We start from the raw sequence: 25270 nt of genomic DNA, 5'->3' as shown, positions 1-25270 counted from the left end.
GACAGAAGGAAAGTTTGTTCACCTAATTTTAAAGCTTTGAACACAAAAGATAGCTTTACTTATATGACAAAAACAGAAAGGTAGGAGAAAAATAGAAGAGGGTCCAAAAAGGCAAGAGAAACACATTAAGTGGGATTCTTAAACTGGTCCATCTAATTATCGCCTTCCGAAAGGCTAAATTTCAGATTAATGGTTCACAACTCTCACTTTTCAGGTATAATTATCAAAATACTAATTATCAAATGCTACATAACATAAAGAGCCCCAAATTCTCGACCTAAAGTAGAGAAATCACAGAACTGTCAAAATACAAAGAAAATATTTTTATTTGTATAACAAATATCCTAAGAAATGATGACATAATAAAATTAACATAGTTGAAGTATGTCAAGACACAAATAGGTATGAAATGCTATTAATGATTAATCTTTCTTTCTCATCCAACCTCCCATCAATTATTTTACAGAGTATCTTGGGTATATTTCTGACTGAATCATAAGCATGATGTATCCAGGTGATTCAATTATGAACTCTTTGAAAGAATGGGTCTTTCCATTAGTCCTCATTGACTTTCTTTTTTTTCTTTTTCTTCTTTTTCTCTGGACTCTGAAAATAATAAACAAGAAGGCTTTTGAAAGAGCTGGAAATGTACAAGTGACTAAAAATAACTTTTCTTTATAAAAAGCAGTCTATTTTATTTCCCTTGAAAACAAGCCTGGAAGAAAGACTAAAATCCAAAAATCACCTCCGTGATTTGTAGCAAATGATATTCTCTTCCATTTCAGACCAAACCCATTTTGTAACAAGATTCTAGGTTTGGGAAGCGGCTTTTTATAACATGGGGGTTCCAAACACAATAGTGAGTTTTTTAATTGTTTCTCTTTAATGAAACCACTTTTAAAAACAGTTTTTAAAAAACTACCTGTTCATTTCTAACACACAGAGTAGAATAAAATATGGAAACTCTGCCCATGTCAATAAAATACTAATAATTAAAAACAAACATACAGCAACTGCTGTGCTGGTGCATGGCTCTTCTTCAGAAAGTGGTTCTTCCTTAACGTGTTTCTTCTTGTCCTTTTTCTTCTTCTTCTTCACAGATGTTTCCTGTTCTTCTACAACTTGTACTCCTTCTTCTTCTGTGTCTTCTACATCTTCTACTACTTCTTCTTCAACTGAACAAGTATAAAAATACTACAATTAACATTGTATCAGTATCAGGCTCCTCTCCCTTCAAACCCCTCTGAGAATGTTTTTTCCCAACATTGTAGTCAACTCTCCAATGTTTGTTACATATAATTTTATAGCGGTAAATGTCCTTCAAATATTTACCTAGTATAGTAGTACTAACAATAAATGATAGTAAGCAATTTAATACCTCTGTACACCCAACCTCCTCATTCTTTTTAAAATTTAGTAATGTCTATCTCCTTTGACTGTTTCTAGGGTTTGATGATTTAACACATGAAAATTTATGCAAAATGCTTAGCATAAATGCTTAGCACATTAAAATAAGGACTCATAATGGGTAGCTATCATTAGAAATTCACTGACCAAGCAGTTATTTAGTACCTACTATATGCTAGGGCTTGTTCTAGACAACTGGAGATACAGCAAGGAATAGCACAGACAAAAATTCTTGCCCTTACAAACCCTTTATTTTACTAGGAAATAGACCAAAAAAGAGAAAAAAGGTACACCATAAAATATTTTATGTAGTAAACAGTCTAACGGATAAAAGCAAACAAAGAAAGGAGCACAAATGAAGGCAATTCCTATGGACATTTTATACAGGGTAGCTAGGCAAATACCTAAAAAAGGAAGTGAATGATTCATCTATATTGAGGGAAAATATCCCACATTAAGAGAAGACCAAATACTAAGATTCTTTTAGGAGAGAAGGGAAGTTGGCAGGTTCATGGAATAGCAAGGCAGCTAGTGTGGCTGGAGCAGAGCGACCAAAGGAACAGAATTAGATGAGAAGGCAACGGGAGTGCCACTGCAGCTAAGAATGGCAGTGATGGGTATGATAAATGGTTAGGTGCTAGAAATACTTTCCAAGTAGAATTAAGAGGATGTGCTACCAGAATACACTTGGGTTATAACACAAGTCAATGTTAAAGGACAAAGCAACCAGGATTCCCATTTATAAAACAGAGAATATCATGTAGAAATGGATTGGGAGTGGCAATGATCCAGGAAGGTTAAGTTTGAAACGCTTAATGAATATTACAAGTCAAGATTCAAATCTACTAATGGGCTTACAGTTCTTTTTGTTGAGTAAGGAAAATGAAACATAGGAGTTAAATAACTTGCTTATGTTTTCTTCACTCAGTGCAGAGCAGAAGTCCACATTTGCTGATAGTGCTTTTTGACCCCTAAGCTATTTAGAAACTAAAAGTTAAATTGGTAATTGCTTTAATGCTAAGCACTCAACACAAGTGCAGCTAATAAATGGGGGAATTTACTTATCAACTTAAGTGAGCCTAGTTCACTGGGGAGCACTTATTAACTATTATTCTGATGGTAGGCTATCCAGTTATTACTCTAGTTCTTTTCATGTAACACAAATAATGAAGTACTGCTGCATCAATTCTATGCTCAACAAAAATATTTCAGCTACTAATTTAGAAACCACATACCTTGTTTTCTTCTCTGTTAAGCTCTCAAAATAGTTCACGTTAGAAATTAAAGTTTTGATACACTTAATATAATCCTATATATTCACAGAGATGCTTTTCCCATTTCTCTTATGATATATGATAAATTTAACAATATTCTAACTCCCTAGAGAAGATGGTTATTAGAATTAGCTTCCAATATGGTGGTTTCATAATCAAGTTCTATGGTATGCACTTTCCCCATTTTTCTTTATATATTTTTAATCGAAGGATAATTGCTTTACAATATTGGTTTGATTTCTGCCACACATCAACATGAACTAGCCGTAAGTGTGCATATACCCCTCCCACGTCCTGCCCCTCTAGGTTGTTACAGAGCCCAGTTTGAGTTCCCTGAGTCATACAGAATTCTGTACTTCTTATGCAACAGGAATAGAAATGACATTAACAAAATTCAAACTAACCTTTAATTTTAACCTTGGCCTTTTTGGCCTTCTTTTCAATAACTTCATCCTCTTTGTCTACTTGTTCAATCTTGCGTTTTTTAGAATAGGTTGGTAATGTGGAGTCACCAGAAGGATCGTAAGTCTTCACTTCACTGAAAGAGCCACAGAATCTTAGAAAATCTTTACAAATGCTTATAATCAAATTAATTCTAAAGAGATTTAAAGGAAACGGTCATTAGGTAATACATGAGCATACCACACTTTCATTTTAGTGACTTCAGGGAAGTTTATGTAAGTTAAGTCTCCAAAAGGTAAAGAGATGTCTACCTATTTTCTAGGGAGGTCAGTCACATTTCACGAGAAGTGAACTAAATGAATTCTGATTTAGTAATCAATGTAGTAACTATAGCACAGAAGAAATATTCAATTAAAAAAGAAAAATGTAAGAAATCTCTTTAAACCAAATGATTATACTAGAAAGTAAAAACTGAACCAAGTCAAGTTTTAGGACACTGGGCAATTCACTGAAAACAAAAAAAAAGCCCTGAATCAAGTTTAATACAGAATAACACTCCAGTCACAAGATTACAAGAGGCAGAGGAATAAGAAGGGATCCATATAGATAAAGATTCCCTAAAACCAAGATACCTGCTTTTGTTCTAACAAGGTAGAAAGAAATAATTAAGGCTCTTGACACAGTTTTCAAATTGTTACCCATGTTCTATTTGCATCACCACCACCTACTTCATCAGTATTGAACATTTTAAATAAGAACAAAAACACTTCTCCCAACAAATATCTTTTTTTATAATTTCATAGTGAGGTCTGAATACTTATGCTTCTTAGCTGCTTTTAGACTTTTGTCTTCTGACTCTTTTTAAGCAAAAATTATTCATACATGCTTCCCCCAAATGCACTCAACTTACCTTTTATGTTCATATTTTTCTGCTTTTGCTAACGCTTTTCCTGTCCCACTTATTTTCCTTATCTAAGAAAAGAAAAATTATTAATGTTTTATAAGGGATAATCTCTTTATAATATATACATTAGTATGTCAATAATTTATTTTTTTGGCTGCTCTGGGTCTTTGTTGCTACATATAGGCTACTGTCCAGCTGCAGTGTGGGCTACTCATTGCAGTGGCTTCTTTTGTTGTGGCTCTGCCATGAGATTTATCTCACGGCATGTGGATTGTCCCGGACCAGGGATCAAATCCACGTCCCCTGCACTGGCAGGTCAATCTTAATTAACCACTAGACCACAGTCACATACTAGGGAAACTCTTTTAACAGTAAGCAGAAATAGAATGTATTAATATTAGACATAATAAAATGTATCATAAAGTAAAACTGACTAGCAGGTAAAATGAAAATGTACATAAGCTACAGTTTATTAATTTTTGATAGGTAACATTTCTACAATGTGCAGAACATGATTCTTACCCCTCTATCTTCCAACGTTCTCAACCTGGCTTCTAGTTTCGCTCTGTTCTCAACTCCCATTGCAGAACTGGAATCCTCACCAAAAGCATCATACCGGATAGCCAAAACAGTCTTGGCTGCCAGCATCCGAGAAATCTAACAAAGAACTTGAAGTCAGATACATTCAAACTATACTCCAAGTTGAGATGTAAAAAAAATCACTCAGTTTATTCATGAAAACGCTACAGCTCAATCATTGACTTTACGAGTCACTCTAGGATTTTTTAAAAGTCAGGAAATTACAAATCTATTTATTGTAAACCATATTTAAGCCGTTCACCTCCTATTAGAACCTCTGCCACCATGTGATGGCTAACTGAAAAGATCTTGCCAGTAGTTCATGTCTAAAACTAGCTCAAGCCATTTTCCCATCTTTTCGTTTTTACTATGTGATATTAGACCTACATTATGAGGTCATCCACAGTTAAGTATTGCCCCCTTTTAAGCTAAATAACATTTCATTTTACTGAATTTTCATTTTATTTCTTTCATCACTCTACTCTAAATTTTATAAAATTTCTGTTAAACTAGGTATGTATAAAAGCTTGAAAGTACTTTTAAGCGTCAGATTCCTCCTCTGTAAAACAGACACTAACAACTTATAGGGCTATTAAAAGCATCCACCAAAGGCCTATCCAGTGTTTAGCACAGTGTATGTGACATCATTTTAAAACGGGTCATGAATGTTGATGTTAAATTGATTTCCTGCCACACAGAAAACTTCTGATGGGCCACACCCTACCCCCGCCCACCAATGAATGGGAGTCTGGAAAAGTACTAAAACAGCAAACACTTTATCTTCTAACCTTTTCTTTCAGTGTACACTAGAGTTTAAAGAATTCACAATTCTCTATTTGATGAAAAAGAAACAACAAAGATTTATTGACCACTATAGAATAAGATCAAAATCATTTGGAGGAAAAAAAGGTCTGCGCCAGGAAAATTGTAACTCACCTTTCCTTTGTGTTTGGGGCTCGTCTGGCCTACAAGTGAAGCATGATAAATGAGACCATACTTAGGGGTATCTCGTCTAGACTTGAGGGCTCTGAAGAGTGCCTTTTCTGCTCCAAGAATCTGAACTGTAGAAGCTGCATGTTTGGCCAAATTCAAAAGAGAACCTTCAAAATAAAAGTAGTAACTTTGAGGAAAGTTCTTCCAAATACAAAAGACCTAGAGTCTAAGTATTATAGCCAAAGAGTATACAAAAATCAGATATAATATAGGATTTTATAGTTTGGAATTAGCCCAAATTCCTGATACTTCAGCATTTGTGATTTATCCATTAGCACCACAAGCAGAGGTCTGTGATGAATGTCTATGGCAAACTGAAGCTTATCTGTTTAATCATATCTATCTGCCTGAAGAGATGGTATCACTACCTCACATTTCAGTAGCATACCATGGGAGAGTTCAAAGTTTATGTATTCACAGACATCATCCAATATAGCCCTTATTTTTCTGAGACTTATTTTAGACATGAAATATTCTACTCCTTTAAATATTAAAATAATAGGTAAATGAAAAACTCATTATTAAGGCATCTCAGTAAAACGATGTGATAAATTCATGCTGAGGAGATATAAACACAATCAATAATCAGGCATCAAAAGCTGTTGCTTTGCCAGATATGCTGCACAGATTTTCTGTCAGAGAATATCAATATTAATAGTTGCTCAACCACTAGATACATGTTTAAAATTCAAGAAACGTATATTTCTATTAATCCCTGCATCTCTTCCTGCTACTCATTTAGCTACATCTATGAAATTTCAGATGTAGACAACAAAACCAGCCCAGATGAGCAACCTAGAAGCTGAGGAGATGTGAATGTCCTATTTTTCTGATTAATGATGCAGGTAAAAGAAGTACTCTAGTTTAAACACTTTGATGTAAATAAATTCTCTATCAATGGTATATACAGGCACACTCGAGATATAGTGGATTTCGTTCCAGATCACCACGATAAAGCAAGTGTTGCAATAAATGAAGTAAACGAATTTTTGTTTCCCAGTGCATATTGAAGCTGTATGTTACGGGTACTCTACTTAGTATGAAATAGCACTGTCTGGAAAAACAATGTACATACCTCAATTTAAAAATGCTTTACTGTTAAAAACATGTTAAACATCATCTGAACCTTCAGCAAGTTGTAGTAGTAACATCAAAGATCACTGACCAAAGACCAACATTACAAATCTAAGAATGGAAAAGTTAGAAATATTGTGGGAATCACCAAAATACGGCAGAGTCATGAAGTGAGCAAGTCGTGTTGGAAAAATGATGCCAATGGACTTGTTCTACACAGGGCTAACACAAACTATGAATTTAAAAAAGAGTTATCTGTGAAGCACAGTAAAATGAGGTAAACCTGATTTCATCCTCCTGCATTCATCCAATTCTCTAATTAACCAAAACAAACTTCTGACAATGGACCACAAGTGTCTCAGAAGAGGTAGTGACTAAAGATGCCTTCACTATCCGAAAGGAAATCAGGCATACAAATAAAAATCATCATTGAACACTTGGTCCTTAGTCCTCGCACATACACCATTCACTTCTACTTATTACCCAGATTTATCTTTAAACTCCAGTTTAAAAGAAAATAAGATCCTACCTAGAAAACAACTCTCAATACCCATGTTTACAAATTATATTAAAATCATCACCTGCATGAGCAATAAGCCGTGCTCCAACTAATTCCCCAACCATGACTGTAACATTGGGTGCAATGGCCATCATTCGATTTTGCAGATATTCATAAAGCTGGGTTCTATATTCAGAGATTTCAATCACCTAGTTTAAGAAACAAAATGAGTAAGTCATAAATAGTTTAAGAATAAATGCAGTATAAAATTCACATGTCTAAAACATCAGAGCCCCAAATTATCACAGAGCAGTTAGTTGTACAATCCCAGGAAAATTAACCATTCCTTACCTCAGTTTTCTATAAAAAGGCTGTTGTGAAATTTTAATATTTAAAAATTAGACAATATATGTAAACCTAATACACTGCTTAAAAATGTTAATCAACATTTGTTTAAAAAAAAAAAAAAAAACTTGAAAGGCTAGACATTTGTGTCATCCTCTGTGATTGTCATATAGCTATCTTCAAATGAGGGGTAAAAATTACAGGCTATAAACATTCAGATACTGCTAAGAATAGAAATCAACTAGACAGTACTCCTTTAACCTCATTTTAGGATATATTTCTCCCTGCAAGTATATAAGTCAAGACGGCATCAGATGAGGTAGTGACTGAACACCTTCATATTTATTTATCAGGTGAACAATACATTTAAAAATCATCACTGCCATCAGAAATTACAGAGCTGGTACCACCACCACGAGTTTCCCTATGTGCATAGTGTACCTGAGTGCAAAGGTGCAGAATATTGCAAATATCTTCTTCAGAAACTTCGGTTCCCATAGATATCTCTGCAGCCGCTTTCACTTCTGCTTCAACCTCCTCTGGCAATAATTCAGAAAGTTGAGCTGAGGCATAATTCTTTCTGTCGCCTATGGAATGTTTGCAGAGGATGAGGGAGAATCACTCTTCAGTAAATTACATAAAATCCACCAAAGAGTCAAAAGAAAAAGTAGAGATAAGCCAATGAAAGGGATGCCTGAACAAAACAAAAAGCAAACAAGTTTGACCAAGTAACTTTACACATGTAAGGGCTTGATTTTAGAGATTAAAGTAATTCATTTTATGAACAGTCCTAAGGTTCCTCTACTAGTATTATTATTATAGTAATAGTATACAATTTAATATTAACAGTATAGATAGCAATACTATTTTTAGAATTAATCACTATTAATGTATTTCAGGAAATTTCCCAGTCCCACAGTTGTCCTTATTAATGGCAACTTCAGTGAGACACATTCACCGTAAGAAGCCAGTTGAGGGGAGTGGGGAGCAGATAAATTGGGATCGACATATACACACTATGATATATAAAACAGATAACTGATAAGAACCTGCTACATAGCACAGGAAACTACTTAATACTCTGGAATGACCTACATGGAAAAAGTCTAAAGAGTGGATATATATATATATATATATATAACTGATTCACTGTGCTGTACAGTAAAAAGTAACACAATGAGTGTGTGTGCTTAGTCACATCCTTTGTGACCCTATGGACTGTAGCCTGCCAGGCTCCTCTGTCCATGGAATTTTCCAAGCAAGAATACTAGAGTGGGTTGCCATTTCCTCCTCCAGGGTATCTTCCTTGCCCAGGGATTCAAACCAGGTCTCCTGTGTTTCTTGCACTGGCAGACAAGATTCTTTACCACTGAGCCACCTATACTCCAAAATTTTTTTTTAAAAAGAAGCCCAAGAAAAACCAAATTAGAGAACTATGTCCTCTACTGTGCAGGCCACTGAAATCAAATTTTGTTTTTGAAATCTAGCAGATGTTAATATGGATATACTCCTCAAACATACAAGACTAAAAACTCTGGGAAGAGAATTAAAAAACCAGTAACTCATGTTTTAGGATTTAAATAAATCACTATTTTCAATACCTTAAAGGATAAAGTTACTCACCAACTTTCTGTAAACACTTGCAGTATGTCAAATTATCCGAAATAATTTTTCCTAACTCAGGGAAATGCCAGCCATACCATTCTCTACACCGCATAATGTAGTTGTTTAGTTCTTTATCTAAGTCATCTAACAGGGCTGCAGTAGATTAAAATGAAAAAGAAAACAAGAACTTAAAAGGGTTTTTAAAAAACTTGTGACGAAATAGCCCATCATCCCAAACAGAAACTCTGCACCCATGAAATAATTTAGTCATTTTCACCACTCCAGCCTCTGCTGATCTCTTTTATTCCCTCTATGAATTTGCCTATTCTAAGTACCTCATAAGGGGAATCACACAATATTTGTCTTCTTGCAAGTAGTCTATTTTACCTAGCACAGTGTTTTCAAAATTCATCTATGCTGTACCATGTATTAGAACTTGTAAGGATAAATAATATTCCATTGTATGCATATACCACTTTGTTTATCCCTTCGTCTGTTAATAGGTATCTGGACTGTTTCTACCTTTAGCTGAATCACGATGCTATGAACATAGCTGCATAAGTAACTGAGTAACTCCTTTCAGTTTTGGGGGCATACACACCTGGAAATACAATTGCTATTTAAAGAAATGTTTAAAATTGGAAACTGTTGAGACTTTGATGTCCAAAAATCACTGAATGATTTATTACATATATAAAGCAAAAAATACCCCACACCCATATCTTAAGGTTTTATCATTTTTCATGGAAAAATATTAGTCAATCAGCTTACATTAATAGTGTAGCGTAATTCCTATTATCCCCAAGTAGTCAAACTATAATTAGTTTTCCCATTTTCTATTCTGCATTTCCCAATTTACTTACTAAACTTCTAGCTGGTCTTTTTCTTCCTCAACAATCATAAAAGATACAATTTTAATAAGAGGAAAAAACCACAACGAAGAGACAGGTTAGACCTCACATGTCCTATACTCACAAATTGCCTGAACAATCATGGTGTCCACTTTATCAGCACTAAATTTCAATCTGTATCGGGACAAGCTGGGGAGAAGGGAGAACAATATAAATTACTAAAACAGCATCTAAGAAAAGCATTTAATTAACATCTTAAAAAAAAAACAAAAAAACTTTTACCCAAACCCCTCTCCTGGAGCTACATTATTTTTTCTACATGGGAAAAATCAGCTAAACAAGAATATAACATTCAAGATCCCAAAGCACATTTAGAAAGAAAACAACACATCTGTCTCGTTACAACCGACGTTTCTGTAACACAAATTCATTTATGATGACAAATAGGATAATATCATGTAGTCCAAGTCATACCGGTTCATATGACACAATTTGTGCAGCATTCTTAATGTTTTACGCCACCAGTGAGAAAACTACAGCAGTTTCTTCTCTTCATAAACATCCAAAGAGAAGAAAGCCACGGAACAATAATATCGTACATATGGGTTTTCTTAATCCTGGCACTATTAACAGAGGCCTAATTACTTGTTGTGGGGGCTATTCTGGGCACTGTCTGATGTGCAAACAACATCCCCAGCCTCAGCCCAACTTGCCACCTATCTTCTGAGGGATATCTGACTGCCTCAGATGAGAGCGACTACTGTACACAAGGCCAATTAATCTTAATTTGGATCCTAACTCAATTTAGCTATTTGTTCTCTCTTAGGAATGTTTATTAAAAAGTTTTTCCTGACTCTTGCGCATTTTGCTCATTTATAAAACTCACTTTAATCCTTTCATTAATCTATGCTCATATTTTATTTATTCAAAGGCAAAGGCCTTTGTTTATGTAGTATTTCTCTTTTTTTTAAGTATTTTTATTTGGCTGCTCTAGGTCTTAGTTGTGGCATGCAGGATCTAGTTCTCTCACCTGGGATCAAACCAAGGCCCCTGCATTGGGAGCACAGTCTTAGCCACAGGACCACCAAGAAAGTCTCGTTAGTATTTCTTTAATATAAACTTGTCATATATATTGTCTTTAATATAAACTTTGTTTTTCTCTTTTGGCAGCATGTGGGAATTTACTTTCTTGACCAGGAATCAAACCTATCCCCTGTGCAGTGAAACGTGGAGGGAAGTTCCAACATGTCTTTTTAACTGTTAACATTTCTTTAGGGTTACAAAGTTACATAGGATTTGAGTCTTTTACCCACAATCTTTTTATTTCACAAACCCTAGTACTGTAGTGAAATTTCACTGAATGCCATGTTTTTCAGGAAGACATATATCACAGAAATGCCTGTTCTAATGACCTCTTGTTAAACATGATAGGTTAACATGTTTCTCTTTGCCTCAAGAAAAATCTGAATAAAAGTCAGAGTAAAACAACAAACACACACAAAGCAGAAGAGAAAGATCATTAGCAGATGAGAAAGTTCAGGGAGATGCCAAGTAGATGGAGTAGCAAATGATTTAGAAGATGTAAAATGGGGAGGTGGGGGGCGCGCCGGCAGCGGGAAGCCCAAGAATCGCAGCATCTAATGCTGGAGAGGTAGAGTGCGCCATCACGAGGTTTAGAGCCCAGACAATGAAGCCAAACTGCCTGGGTTGAAATAATGGCTTCATCACTTACCAGCTATTATGACTTTATACATCAATTTCCTCATCTGTTAAATGAGGATGCTATAACTACGTTCCTCTTTAGATTCTTGAGGATTACATTAGTATTTGTAACATGCTATATAATTATTAAGTAAAAATAAGATGACTATCTTCCAGTAAATCTCACCTGTGTGCCAACCCAAGACACATAGCTGTCATTTCACGTGGTTCTACCCCAGGGATTAATCCATCCATCTGTGAACGGATTCCTCTCATAAGTTCATTAACAACAGGACTGTGGATACAACTGAGATTCAGTTTTTCCTATATGAACAAGAACATCTGTATTAAATACAGAAAACTTCTCCTAAATATTAAAATAGCATTGATTTAAACATATACATTTCTCAGTTTCATAAAAGCAGTTTTGGGTATGTATGTGGGAAGACCACTTGAACATACTGTTGGTGGAGGTCAAAACTGGCATAAGCTTCTAGAAAGGCAGCCTGTGTACATGAATCAAAAGCAATAAATAGATCTGGGTCTCAGGTCCTTTCCCTACAGTCAGGGTCCCTGAGGTACTTTCAAAATATGCACTAATGTATGTAAGTACAAATACACATAAATCTTTATATACCTCATACAAACAGAATGAATCTGTCTTGCAAGCCTTCATTTTTTTCACTTTGTAGGGTATTTGCTAACTCCATACAAATCTACAGTTGTATTTCATCAAATGCAAACGACAGGCATGCAAAATTGTAAATGCTACATCACATTTAAAAGAAACAAATATTTAGTATTTACACAGGAGATATTCAGTTTAAGTTTTTCAAATGGAGAAACTGAAAAGGAGAAAAAGATACTCATAATCCCACTAGGCAGCAATGTGCCCTCCTATATGCCTTTCTATGTGTATGTTTTTTATGCTAAAGCTTTATGTTTTTAACAGAAAAATATGAAGATGAGATTGATAGTACAGAAACTTTATTACGTGACAGTATTAGAAATCACCTACCTAAACAAATACTAAGTTCACAATTCTACCTTAAAAAAATAAAAAAACCCTCAAATCTTGTCACCAGTTTGCTACCTTCAAATACCTACAAGGAATTAATCCTTACTTCAAGAATGAGGGGACTATAAATCAACTATACTTCAATTAAAATAAGAAAAAAGAATGAGAGGTATGTTCATGTGCTTGCACTGTAAGACCTACTGTAACTACTGAAAATCAAACCATCACAACTGGCTTCTAAACTGTCCTGCTTTTCATGTTTTGGGGCCTACCTATCCACTCTTTCTTTCCATTCTTACTTTATGTTTAATTTTTAGCAACTCTACCTCCAGTAAAGTGTTCTAATAAACATATACACTAAAAAAGATATGATTCCATTTGTATTGAAAGGAAAAAAGTCCCTAAACAAAAATATGGCAGGATATATAGAGTGTTTTATCTGAGGTATTACTTATATATCCTTAGTTTTAACAACCACATTGAAAACCAATTATTACATAGTATGGGGGGGGTGGGAATCAAGAATTCAATCCTGAGAAATTACAAAACACAATTCATCACAAAGGCCAGGCTTTTTCACTCATTACAAAGGTCAGCTCTGATTAGAAGGCTAAAGAAAACTGTAACTTTACCTTTATAACCCCTCCTAGTTTAGCATCAGCCACAGCCAAGGGTTCATGGGCTTCTTTAACTATTTTCTTCAGAACTTTCTTCAATTGCTTATTGATTTTGCCTTCCATTAGAGCTGTGAATGCTTGTTAGGAAGAAAAACAAAAGAGCTAACTCAAAACTTTATCTTCAAAGTTCATGATCTTATTTAAATATTTTATAAATAAAGCCAAAAAGACAACATACTTCAAAAGCTGAATTTAACATTACTTCTGAAATGAAATGATAAACATTACAAACTTCACCATCTCATCGGATCTTCCCACCCTCATTTGCACTGAGAACCAGGAGTTAAACCAGATCCAGCATTCCTTCCCTGTACATCACTCAATCCCTGTGAGCTCAGAATTATACGTTAGAAACAATCTGTTCTGTAATAGCAAATAGATTCACTCCCCTATGTCACTATTGGAGAAGGCAATGGCACCCCACTCCAGTACTCTTGCCTGGAAAATCCCATGGATGGAGGAGCCTGGTGGGCTACAGTCCATGGAGTTGCTAAGAGTCTGACACAGCTGAGCAACTTCACTTTCACCTTTCACTTTCATGCACTGGAGAAGGAAATGGTAACCCACTCCAGTGTTCTTGCCTTGAGAATCCCAGGGACGGGGGAGCATGGTGGGCTGCCATCTATGGGGTCGCACAGAGTCGGACACAATTGAGGTGACTTAGCAGCAGCAGCAGCAGCATGCCACTGTGCATCAATTGATCTGATGTTCTGGATTGTGAAATATCATAAAAATCCTGTCACGACTGGTAAAAAGGAATTTATTCATTTTGAAGGTTCTGCCACATTGTAAGCATGCCTGAGTGGAGGTCTTATCTTTGCCAATCCTTGATCCAAATGTGCCAACAGGCCTCTACTACTAATCAATGTCCAGTGATTGGGGAATTACTACTGAGGGCAGCCAATTTGATTTGGAGACTGTTTTCATTTTTGGCAAGCTCTAAATGTGCTACTTTTAACTCTCATCCTCCTTTCTTAGACCTGTACTGAGATTCTCTGGACCCACATATCTTCTGGTATCTGTCTGGGTTTTGGCCAAATTTAAAGTATGACTGACAGAAAGTCTGTCACAATTTCTAAAAGGTCAGGCAGTTTGTGCTTAATCAGCCAGGTACTTGTTCTTTCCTCCTGACCAAATTTCCATTCATTTGAATTTCAAATCCATTTCATCTGGTATCTGGAAGATGAAAGGCGAGGACAAAAGGGATCTAGCTGTCACACACACCTCACAAAGAGGTCTTTACAAATAAGCCAAGATTCAAACTACTTCTGTTGAGTTCTAACAATTTACATATTGTGAAACACTGACCCCTTTCTAATTTACATTTCTCTAATAACTGAAATCTTTCCTTACAAGTGTTTAATCTTTTATAATTAAAAATTTTTATTCAATGTCCTCCCTCTAGCCCTCAATCTTCCCTATCATTTACTTTCACACTTTAACCTAACCTAGTGCTCTCCTTTAAGATTTCTTAAAAGTAAAAAATTTCTACTCTAGATCCTATTCTAACATTCACGATTATTTATCTTCCCTGTATCACAAACCCTGTTAATCACTCTTCATAATATGTAGATGGTATATGGTATATGTAGATGGTATACAAAGATGGTGACAGGGATAAGGGGAAGCTGAATCTTTCCCTTTCTCTATTAGGCACTCTTCAGCATCGCTCAGCATCTTTCCCTTCATCCAAATTTAGGCTGGCCCCAAATTTTACTGTGGCTGTTTGTAAGACATGGAACTTCAAAGTGTGACCAAGACTAAAAATAAACCTTGCCATGCAAATAGCACATTTTAGCTTCTGAGACCAATATAAAACTGACATCACACCCCAGACTCATCCTTAGGCTACAAGTTTTAAATGTATACCCTGACACCTACAATCACTCAGTTTCAGTTCTGTAATATCAAAACTGCCTTTTAACAAGGAGTGGAAAGTTAATTCCCAGGAAGGATTGTTCTAATAATAAGGTGATCAAGTTCAACTTTCTGGTAAAAATAGATGGGAAAAGTCATTTTAAGTTTCTAAGACCAGATTCCTGGCGGAGCTCACTACTTTCATTCATTTACCCAAAAATATTTATGTGCTAGGGATTTGACAGTGAACAACACAGCCTTTACCCTCATGGAATGTAGACTGAGAGAGTATGGGACTGATTTTAAATTCTCATCTAGCATGACATTTTCTCCATTTATTAACATTATTTTAAGGAATACCAAAAGCTCAGTATGAGTTCAGTTCAGTCACTCAGTCATGTTCGACTCTTTGCGACCCCATGAAGCGCAGCACACCAGACCTCTCTATCCATCACCAACATGCAGGAGTCTACCCAAACCCGTGTCCATTGATTTGGTGATGTCACCCAGCCATCTCATCCTCTGTCGTCCCCTTTTCCTCCTGCCCTCAGTCTTTCCCAGCATCAGGTTCTTCTCAAATGAGTCAGTATGAGATAACCTCTCAATCCCTGGTTGGGGAACTAAGATCCCACAATTGTGCGGTGCTCCCTCTTACCAAGGGCACTTGAGATCAGAGCTACAGCCCTTTACAACTCCAGGAGGAGTTATTCAAATCAGTCTATACGAATAATGCTCCCCAGAGTTGAATAATAGCTAACACAATTTCACTTGGGACACTACCAAAATTCTACCCATACTTATTTTTAAAACTGTGATGAAGAGAACTGTCTTAAAAAAATTTTTTTTAATTTACATTTTTAAATTTTTCCCCAGGCCAAAATGACCATATTTATGCTCTATGGCTCTATGAGGCTTTAATGAATTGATCTATGCAGTCCTAGAACTATTTTAAAAATTGGCCCTACTGTTGACTCCTCCTTCCGCTTACCCCTCTGCCAAGGTTGGGGTAGTCCATTGATATGCCAACATTATTTAATTAGACTCCTAATTTTCACTATATAAGGGAATTACCCTTGTCTTGTGGGGTGAACAAAAATTATTTGGATCAGTCAAATGAATTTTAGGGCTCAACTGTTAGCCATATTCTTCCTTATGATCCTTCATTTTCAAAATATACCACCAAGTAGTTAGCTGACTTGAGTACAGAATTCAAGCAACTGAAAAATTCATGATAAGTTTTATATTCAATCTTCCTGTTTTCCCCAGCATTAAAAGAACATTAGAAAACCAAGTGCTGGGCTTCCTTGGTGGTTCAGTGGTGAAGAATCCTCCTGCCAAATGCAAGGGACAAAGGTTCGATACCCGGTCTGGGAAGATCCTACGTGCCGACGGCATCTAAGTCTCTTTACCACAACTACTGAAGCCCATGTGCCCTAGAGACTGTTCTTAAATAAGCACAACAAAGAATAGCCCCTACTCGCTGCAGTGCAGCAACAAACACCCAGCACAGCCAAAAAGAAAATCAAGTGCCTACTGCCTAGCCTACTTAGTAAACGCTACTCTGTATCTGCTGTCTCATCACTAGGACTAGTTGAAAGATGCAACAGTCATCACCCATTCTTCTAAATCATAAAAAAAAATTATGCCCTTTTAGGTAAACTCTTATGTATGCTTCTAAAAACAAAAACCCACAATGCGCCCCCCCACCTCTTTAGTTTTCTTAAATCTTTTAATAATATTGTGGGGTTTTTTTTTGAACTCTAAAAATGTATATACCTGGAGAGCTGCCTTATTATTTCAACTCCAAATCCTAGCTATTCTCAACTTTACCACTGAATTTAAAAAATCAGAGACCCGTGGACTTGACATTACCTTGATCCCTTGTAGAATAGCTTTTACTGAATTGTGCTTCAGCATTACGCTGTTGGGTTTCCACAGGGAGATCAACTTAACCACTTCTCACCTCTCATCACATGTAGGGGAAAAACCAGCCCTATAGTAAAAAAAGCTAACTCAATGTTGTCTCAGTGGTAGTGACGAATTTGAGTTAGATCACTTAAATTCAGTTTCAAAAAGAATGCATCATTGACAACATTGAATAAGATTAACTTAGGCAACTAAAGCAAACAATTTCTTAATAACAAATTACCAGTATTTAAAAAACAAAAGCGCTAGTCTTTGATTTTACCTGCCAATGCCTCTGCTGTATCCTGAAATTTCTCAAAATGTTTCAGCTTTACTCTAGAATTAAGGGAAAAAAAAAATGTTATGAGGGCACACTGATTTTGCAAATGCCATATATTTAGGAGAAGAGGTAGTGGACTGCTTCCAAGGCATACACCAATAAAAGAAACTTTCCTGCCACTGCATATTGCTGCAAAGGTAGACACTTGATAAAATGACCAATTTCTCTAAATGCTAGGCTAGTAACATTCAGAGGAACTATTACAGGTATTACAGGCTTTGGAAATGGCAACCCACTCCAGTACTCTGGAGAGGAGCCTGGTAGGCTACAGTCCACGGGGTCGCAGAGTCGGACACGACTGAGCAACTTCACTTTCCTTTCCTTTCCTTTAGAACAGCAGAAAAGTATGCCACCGTATCTAAACAGGAAAGATGTTGAAGCTTCAACATAATCTCTGCTGCTTAAAGCTAGACACAGATGCCTTTTACTATACAGGATAGAAAAGGTGTAAGGGTCCCTCTTAGTTTGAGAATCTCATGACACTGATTTGTCCATCTAGTCCAAGTGCCATGAAAAAACAACTCACTGTTAGATCTAAATTTTGCTAACCTCACTTCCCCTCCTCCTCTCTATTCACTTACGTGCAAGGCAACACTGTTTTATATCGAAACAAATACATTGTTAACCCATTGTTGTCTCAGTGGTAGTGACGAATATTTGAGTTAGATCATGCAAATTCAGGTCCAACAAGAATACATCATTGACAACAATGAATCGGGTTACTCAAACAACTAAACCATATAGCCCTTTAAAAGGGAAAACCAAAACCAGTCTTCCACTGAGTCTAAAGCAGTATTATCTTCAGCAATACTGTTCCCTTACCTAGTCGGGGAGCATCCTAGTGGCACCTCAAATGCACACTTAACAATACAAAGATTTTTAAGAAGAAAGCAGTTATTTCACCTTATTCCACCTCACCTCACCACCAATTTCACTCATCTGAAGTGGCATCTATTCATATCTCTATATTTGCATAAACACATATATTGCTGTACAACACATACAAAAATGCAATCATGTTATATGCATTACTCTGAAGTAGTTTTCCAGTATACCATGTTTCTGTAATAGTTTAGTATGACATCTCTTTGGGTTCAATACTCTTTAGCAAGGTTAAATAGTTTCCTTCGATTCTAGTGAGTTTTTATTAGCATTAGCAGATAAATTATCAAATATGCTTTGGCATTCAAGGACACAATCAAGAGATTAGTTAGGTCCTTACTAAGGACCACGTTCACCAAATGGGCTATTTTACAAGGTGATTCACAGGTGGTGAAACTGCCTTCTTGACTCTACCTTGAGGAAAAGCCAGCTTTCTCCCCCACCACTCATTTCTTAATCTGGGTATGAAGGTTATCATACTCTATTTTCTTGTCCAGAGACCTTGGGGAACACAAGTCTGTCTTTCTAGGATTTATTAGCTAGTTATTTAACCACTTCAGGGTGAGTTAGGAAATATTAGCCAAGAAGAGTAAATACACTAAGTTCAAAAATATCTGAATATCACTAAGAGAATCTGTAAGTTAAATGTATTAGCAGTCCATGCTTTCTTCCTTTTTGGCCACATCTTGTGGCTTGTGGGATCTTAGTTCCCCAACCAGGGACTGAACCTGGGTCCTTGGCAGTGAGTGCTGAGTCCTAACCACTGAACTACCAGGAAATTCCCACAGCCCACGCTTTTGACAATTATTACTTTAAAGTTTATACTTAATTCACAATCAATTTACAGTTTAAAACATCTTACAAAATAGTGATTTTCGGGTGCTTCCAATCTCATCTGCAATTAACACAAATTAATTGAGACAGCCTATGTTCCAGATAAAGAATCTAATAATTAGGCTCATACCACTGTTACTCCTGAAGCTGAGTTCAAAAAGTTATGGATATATTATATGAATATGGAGGACACACAAACTCGCAGAACAAGGCAAAAACAAAAACAAACACCTCTAAATGTTAACTGTTAAGTTCTTAGTTTCATGAAGACTTACATTTTATTTGCTTTCTCTGGAGTTTCAAATTCTTTCCATAAACTATCAACTTCTTGAAGCTTCTTTTCATTTAAAACCTGCAAATAAATGGATGGAATTTAAATTGAGTTGGATATTTGTTAAAAACTTTCTATTTTTAGAGAGCCCCTCGACCCCTTCACAAAGCCTATCATATTCACAAATCAAAAAAAATAAAAAATTTGCCTACTCTCTACAGAAGATTTGTTATTTATTGCTATGATCTCCCTAATATGAAATTACTAAGGATTTCTCTAAAACTTAGATACTATTAGTTCTAAGACACATTCTGACGTAAGAAATTTTAACATGGGAAGGGGGAAAAGGGGCACTTTTACCTATGAAACATAGTCATTAACATTTAGGTATATATTCCTCAAGACTTTTTGACTGTTTATGCTACATTTTATTAACATGTACTTTCGGGAATCATGCTATACACTTAACATATCATGGACGTAATTCTAGGTTTTAACAAGAATTGCACTGTATGAATATAACATCATTTATAAATGATGTTTATACATACCCTTTATGTATTTGTAGACGTATACATGTATTTCTATAGGACAAATTACTGAAAGTGGAGTTAAACGATCATATAAGAAATGCATGTTGACAGACGTATTGTCAAAATGCCTTCAAGAGCTTCTAACAGTTTCACTTAAATCAAGAATGAATGTAAGTTATCTTCCTCACCAATAGTAGGTGAGAAGTCAACTGTTCAAATATAAGCTAAGGTAGTATCAGTCCTAAAATGCAGTTCCCCCATATTTATATAACACCTCGAAACTGGGATGTCTTACAACTGATAGCAGGTCAGATTAATCAGCAGTGTAAAATAATGGCATATTATATTTGGTGAAATACAGTATTATAAATATATATATATTTTGCATGTGTTGTTTTATAGAAAGTTAGCTGATCAATGAAAAATTATGCTTTACTGCTAAACTACATTTCATCAAATCCTTAATATCACAGAACATTTATAGAGTAAGACTTATTTCCCAGTTATAGCCTTATACATATTTAATGATAAAACATCAAGAAATTTTCTGTCAGAGTGGCAAGATGGTTTTAAGGATTTGCATTGTTTAAATTTAACCCCCAACAGAGCCAAATCAAATATATTTACAGAACTGGAAAAACAGGAATCAGAGTAATGAAGTAGTAAATGCAAACCACACTTTCATATTAAAAAATAACGAGCTATGAACTGTTCTATTTTTGTCATGAAAACTTTAGAACCCAAAGACATTTTATCAAATCTCAAGAAAGCACTGAAACTTGTAATTAAAGTTATTTTTTTGAAATAATTCACAGAATAATTGTGGTTTTTCGAAAATAGTTCACTCAGAATGTGATCAACCATACCCAAAGGCCAATGATTGCTGAGAGGATATGTACCACCAAATAGGGGATATGACTCATGAGTAAAACTCACCTTTTTTCTAGTTGAAAAGCAAGTATATTTGAAAATAATATTTGGATAAAAAAACTGACATATTTAAGAGATATTATCAGTATTCACTAAGTTAAAGCACCAAAGGAAATGCAATGAAATCATGACCACTGAAAGGTCTTCAAACAAAACCTTGGTTACAGTTATGTTCCCATTTGTGGGCAACATATTGAAACAAACATGAAGTCTGAACAAAAATAAAATAAGGCTACATTTTCTGTTATACAACTGTCTCAAACTTTTAATCCTTCATTTTCAGACAAGGAAATCTGAAATATTAGTATGCAAAATTCATTTAGAGTTTATCATTTTGAATTAAGATGGAATGAATAGCTTAGCTATTGTTACCACTAAAATCTTTAGCACTGCTGTTATACTGTTAATTATTTTACTATAAAAAGCACTATATGTACTTATTTACATTTACAAAAGTGAGTTACACAGTATGTAATTATAGTCAATAAAGCTGGAAAAATATATTGCTTAGTAATCATGTTGTATAGGAACTTTGGTATTCACGTAAGAAAAACTTTGAGCTCTCAAAAAATAAAGGAACACACCACACTATGCTACACAGCAGCACTGTACAATGTGACTGATGAATCAGAATTAAAAATTCCATCTCCCCAGCTCTACCAGTCACATTTCAAGTGCTATGTAGCTGAATCGAAGAAGGAAATGGCAACCCACTCCAGTATTCTTGCCTGGAGAATCCCATGGACAGAGGAGCCTGGCAGGCCATGGTCCACAGGGTCGCAGAGAGTTGGACATGACTGAAGCGACTAAATATGCACGCACCCACACAGCTGTATGCAACTACTGGCTACCACACTGGGAAGCACAGCCAGGAAAGATCTGGGATAGTGAAGGATTGGGATAGTAAGGCTTAAGAATGCTGAGTCTTCTGCGTGCCACGAGACATAAGGAACAAGGCTTGAGTTTTTGCAATGATCTACAAATAATAATTCTTTTAGGTATTGTCTCTGCATTTATATATAACTTCATTAAGGAGTAACAATGTTTTAAAGTTTTAAATTCTTTTTGAACCACTGTGTATATATGGATAAAATGTATTCCTTAAAAAACAAAAGTCTGAAAAAATGTTCTTAAAGGATTCTCATTCAAGGATGAATTTTAGGCAACCAATATATTAATAATTTTATACTCCAACATTTTGAAAGATCATAGGAAAGGGAGCTAACAACTTTGTATTGCATATTTACACACAGATATTTCATATACAGTAAGATTCACCCCTTTAAGGTGTACAATTTACTTTCTAGGAATTTTCACAAAATTGTGCAACCATCACTTATCCAGAATATTCTGGAAGTCTATTTTATTCAGAATCAATAACTGCTACTAATACTGAATATTTATAAATGAAGCATATTTCAATATATTCAAGCCTTTAGTTATTTCTAATATTGGGTTACATTATAGAAAAACTTTTTTAACAATTCTGAACAAAAAAACTTGCACATAAACATTAAAAACTGCAATGGAATACTCAAGACTTAGTTTTATGGAGAGTTCTCTTTATTAACAGAAATCAACAATTCATCATATGACTTTACACTTTATGACCCAGATCTAGAAACCACTCAATTGCTAAGCCGATTCTGCCCCACCATTAGAGGCAACTACTAACAGTGCAAAGTTACCCTCCCCTCTTAGCATCCAGATCACGACAGTACACATTAACATCAATTTAGATGAAATTCATCCACAGACACTGACTCAAAATACAATAGACTATGTTGGCTAAGAAAATTTGGGGGCACGTGCAGATCTCTAAGAATTTAGAAAAGACTGCAGGAAGCTGGGGAAAAGCTTAATAGAGCTGTTGACAGGCTCTAAGGCACTTTAGTCTCTTAAAATTGCTAATATTACCATCTCAGACAACAATAATGAGAGGAAAAATAAGCAAAATCAGCTTTGGGTTAATTATCTTATTGGTTTTCTTAAAAATAACAAACATTTACTTTAACATGCAAACAGAAGTATATTTTCAAATGTCAAAAGAATCTTGGAAAAATAAAACGAAAAACGTCCCCAAGTATTTTGGTATGTATCCTTCCAGACTCTCTGCACCCACACCACACAGTTTTAAAATTCATAACTAGAATCATACCACATATTTTATCTAGCACTTCTTTTGCCTTGTCCGTACATATGAACATTTTTTTTCCTTTGCTATATTCCTAGAGCTCGAGTGCCAGGCACGTGGGTGACACCTGATTTACCTCATTCTTCCTAACATCTCAACAGCATTGTACTATATGCACGTCCCACTGTTCAATTATTTCCTTGCTGATGAACTGAAAGTTAACCTTCCTTATTAAAACAGCGAACTCAAATTGGTTACCTCCAGCTCAGATTTCTTCTCTGGGCTTCAAACTTGAAAGGACCATTGTTATTTCCAAGTTTAACAGACAGCGAAAGCTTCACATAGCCCAAACTGGAATTCTATTATCCTCCCCTCTCCCAGCTCCCAAATCCCTAAAACTTTTCTTTCCTTCCCTACCTCCACACACCCAACTTTTTAAACGCAAATCTCGCATACTTTAAAATCCGTCAGCCAATCCTGTCAGTTCTACCTCCTATTCTGCGTAAAGAAACTTAATTAACAAAGTTTAGATGAGGTCCTTTCTCTGTTAAAACCTTCCAATCATTCCTCAAAACTCTCAGAACAAAATCTAAACTAGGAATCATAACCGGTAAAATTCTAACACGGATCTTGCTCGCCTAACTGGGCCAAAACCTTTTACCGAACCCGACGCCACCAACAGCGCGGCCACGTGTTCACTGAAACATGCGCCTCCCAGGCCCAAAGTTTTCCCCTTTCTTTCAGAGCAGGGGGAGAGAAAAGACATCCACGCAATCCTGAACACTGTCGTCCTCTCCTACAGCTTTCCCTCTCATCTGCTGCCCAACATCCGCCTTCCCCCTCCAAGAGCTCAATCTCCCACCGACCTTAAAGATGGCGTAGCCGACGGACGTTTCGAACAGCACCAGCATGGTGAGGACGGGTCAGGGCGCTGCGCGGCTCGCCGCGAGCTCTCCTACCAGTGAAAAAAAGACCAAATCTATGGTCCCCAAAGGCCCGTAAGGCCGTGGCCGGCCAAAGACCAGCCTTCCCGCAAAGAAGCAAACCACGTTGCCTAAACGTTCCACACCACACTACAAGCAGAACGCCCGAACGGGAGAGTTCCTCGCTAAGGCCTCTGGGACATGACCTCACTTCCGCCAGATGACGTACCACTTAGAGCGCCCTGACTTCCGGTATGTTCCCGCCACAGAGACTCACAAAAAAACCGCGAGATTTCTTCCGAATAAAACGAGCTTTAGCTGCTGCCAAGTCGCTTCAGTCGTGTCCGTCTCTGTGCGACCCCATAGACGGCAGCCCACCAGGCTCCCCCGTCCCTGGGATTCTCCAAGCAAGAACACTGGAGTGGGTTGCCATTTGCTTCTCCAATGCATGAAAGTGAAAAGTGAAACTGAAGCCGCCCAGTCGTGTCCGATTCTTCGCGACCCCATGGACTGCAGCCTACTAGGCTCCTCCGTCCATGGGATTTTCCAGACAAGAGTACTGGAGTGGGGTGCCATTGCCTTCTCCATTTACACTGTTATGCTCAGGGAACTCTGAAAGCGAAAAACTTCGCTTCTGATTACTGATTTTTGAACTCCCATATATGATGTATTTTACCTTGAGAGAAATGCGGAGCTGTCTCCTGTGTTTGCCTTAAGCAACTGGAATTTGGGAAATGCTAGCCACTAGACTTTACTCCCCGATCGCCCTGCCTTGATGTGAAGTCCTCAGAGTGCCATGACTGTCAATTTATCTGGAAATGCTCGTAACCGTAATCTAATCTGGCCAAACTGATTTTTATAACCTAAATGTTGTTCAAATATATGTAGGCCATTCCCATTTTTGCTGCAAGGACTCTAGTATGCTTAGACTTTATGTCCCTATTTTAGTATAATTTGCTTTTCTGGGTCTTTTCAGTCTTGGTACCTCCTTTATTCCACCAGTGTGGCTTCCAATAGGAATAAAATTTCCTTCCCCGCTTCCCAGGCCCTGTAGGCAGATTGCTTATAAATGTTCAGTTGCAACATGTTGAAAGGTTTTCCAGTAGTCATGTTTGGATGTCAGAGTTGGACTACGAAGAAAGCTGAGCGCCGAAGAATTGATGCTTTTGAACTGTGGTGTTGGAGAAGACTCTTGCGAGTCCCTTGGACTGCAAGGAAATCCAACAAGACCATCCTAAAGGAGATCAGTTCTGAATATTCATTAGGAGGATCTTCCTGACCCAGGAATCGAACCAGGGTCTCCTGAATCGCAGGCGGATTCTTTACCAACTG

General features: G+C 36.5%; 1 protein-coding gene across 3 annotated transcripts; it reads right to left on the bottom strand.

Moving 5' to 3' along the window:
* Positions 1–101: 101 nt before the first annotated feature.
* On the bottom strand, positions 102–24146 carry NOP58 (NOP58 ribonucleoprotein). 3 transcript variants are annotated; one of them, XM_010860988.1, is made up of 16 exons: positions 23882–24141; positions 19423–19499; positions 17375–17427; positions 17059–17179; positions 13285–13406; positions 11822–11958; positions 10058–10122; positions 9101–9235; positions 7919–8064; positions 7215–7341; positions 5503–5666; positions 4510–4644; positions 3994–4055; positions 3086–3219; positions 1009–1175; positions 103–606 (listed from the first exon to the last, which is right to left on the bottom strand). In XM_010860988.1, the coding sequence occupies exons 5-16, from the start codon at positions 13390–13392 to the stop codon at positions 556–558; spliced, it is 1431 nt and encodes a 476-aa protein (XP_010859290.1). In that variant the 5' UTR covers positions 13393–13406; positions 17059–17179; positions 17375–17427; positions 19423–19499; positions 23882–24141; the 3' UTR covers positions 103–555. The 3 variants fall into 3 exon arrangements, with proteins under 3 accessions (XP_010859289.1, XP_010859290.1, XP_010859288.1); XM_010860986.1 differs by lacking the exon at positions 17059–17179 and having other exon boundaries at positions 23882–24146; XM_010860987.1 differs by lacking the exons at positions 17059–17179; positions 17375–17427 and having other exon boundaries at positions 102–606; positions 23882–24124.
* Positions 24147–25270: the final 1124 nt, after the last annotated feature.

Source organism: Bison bison, unplaced genomic scaffold (genome assembly GCF_000754665.1).
Source record: "Bison bison bison isolate TAMUID 2011002044 unplaced genomic scaffold, Bison_UMD1.0 scf7180017864471, whole genome shotgun sequence".
Lineage (NCBI taxonomy): Eukaryota > Metazoa > Chordata > Mammalia > Artiodactyla > Bovidae > Bison > Bison bison.
Note: the sequence above shows the minus strand (reverse complement) of the source record. Positions and strands in the feature narration are given on the sequence as shown.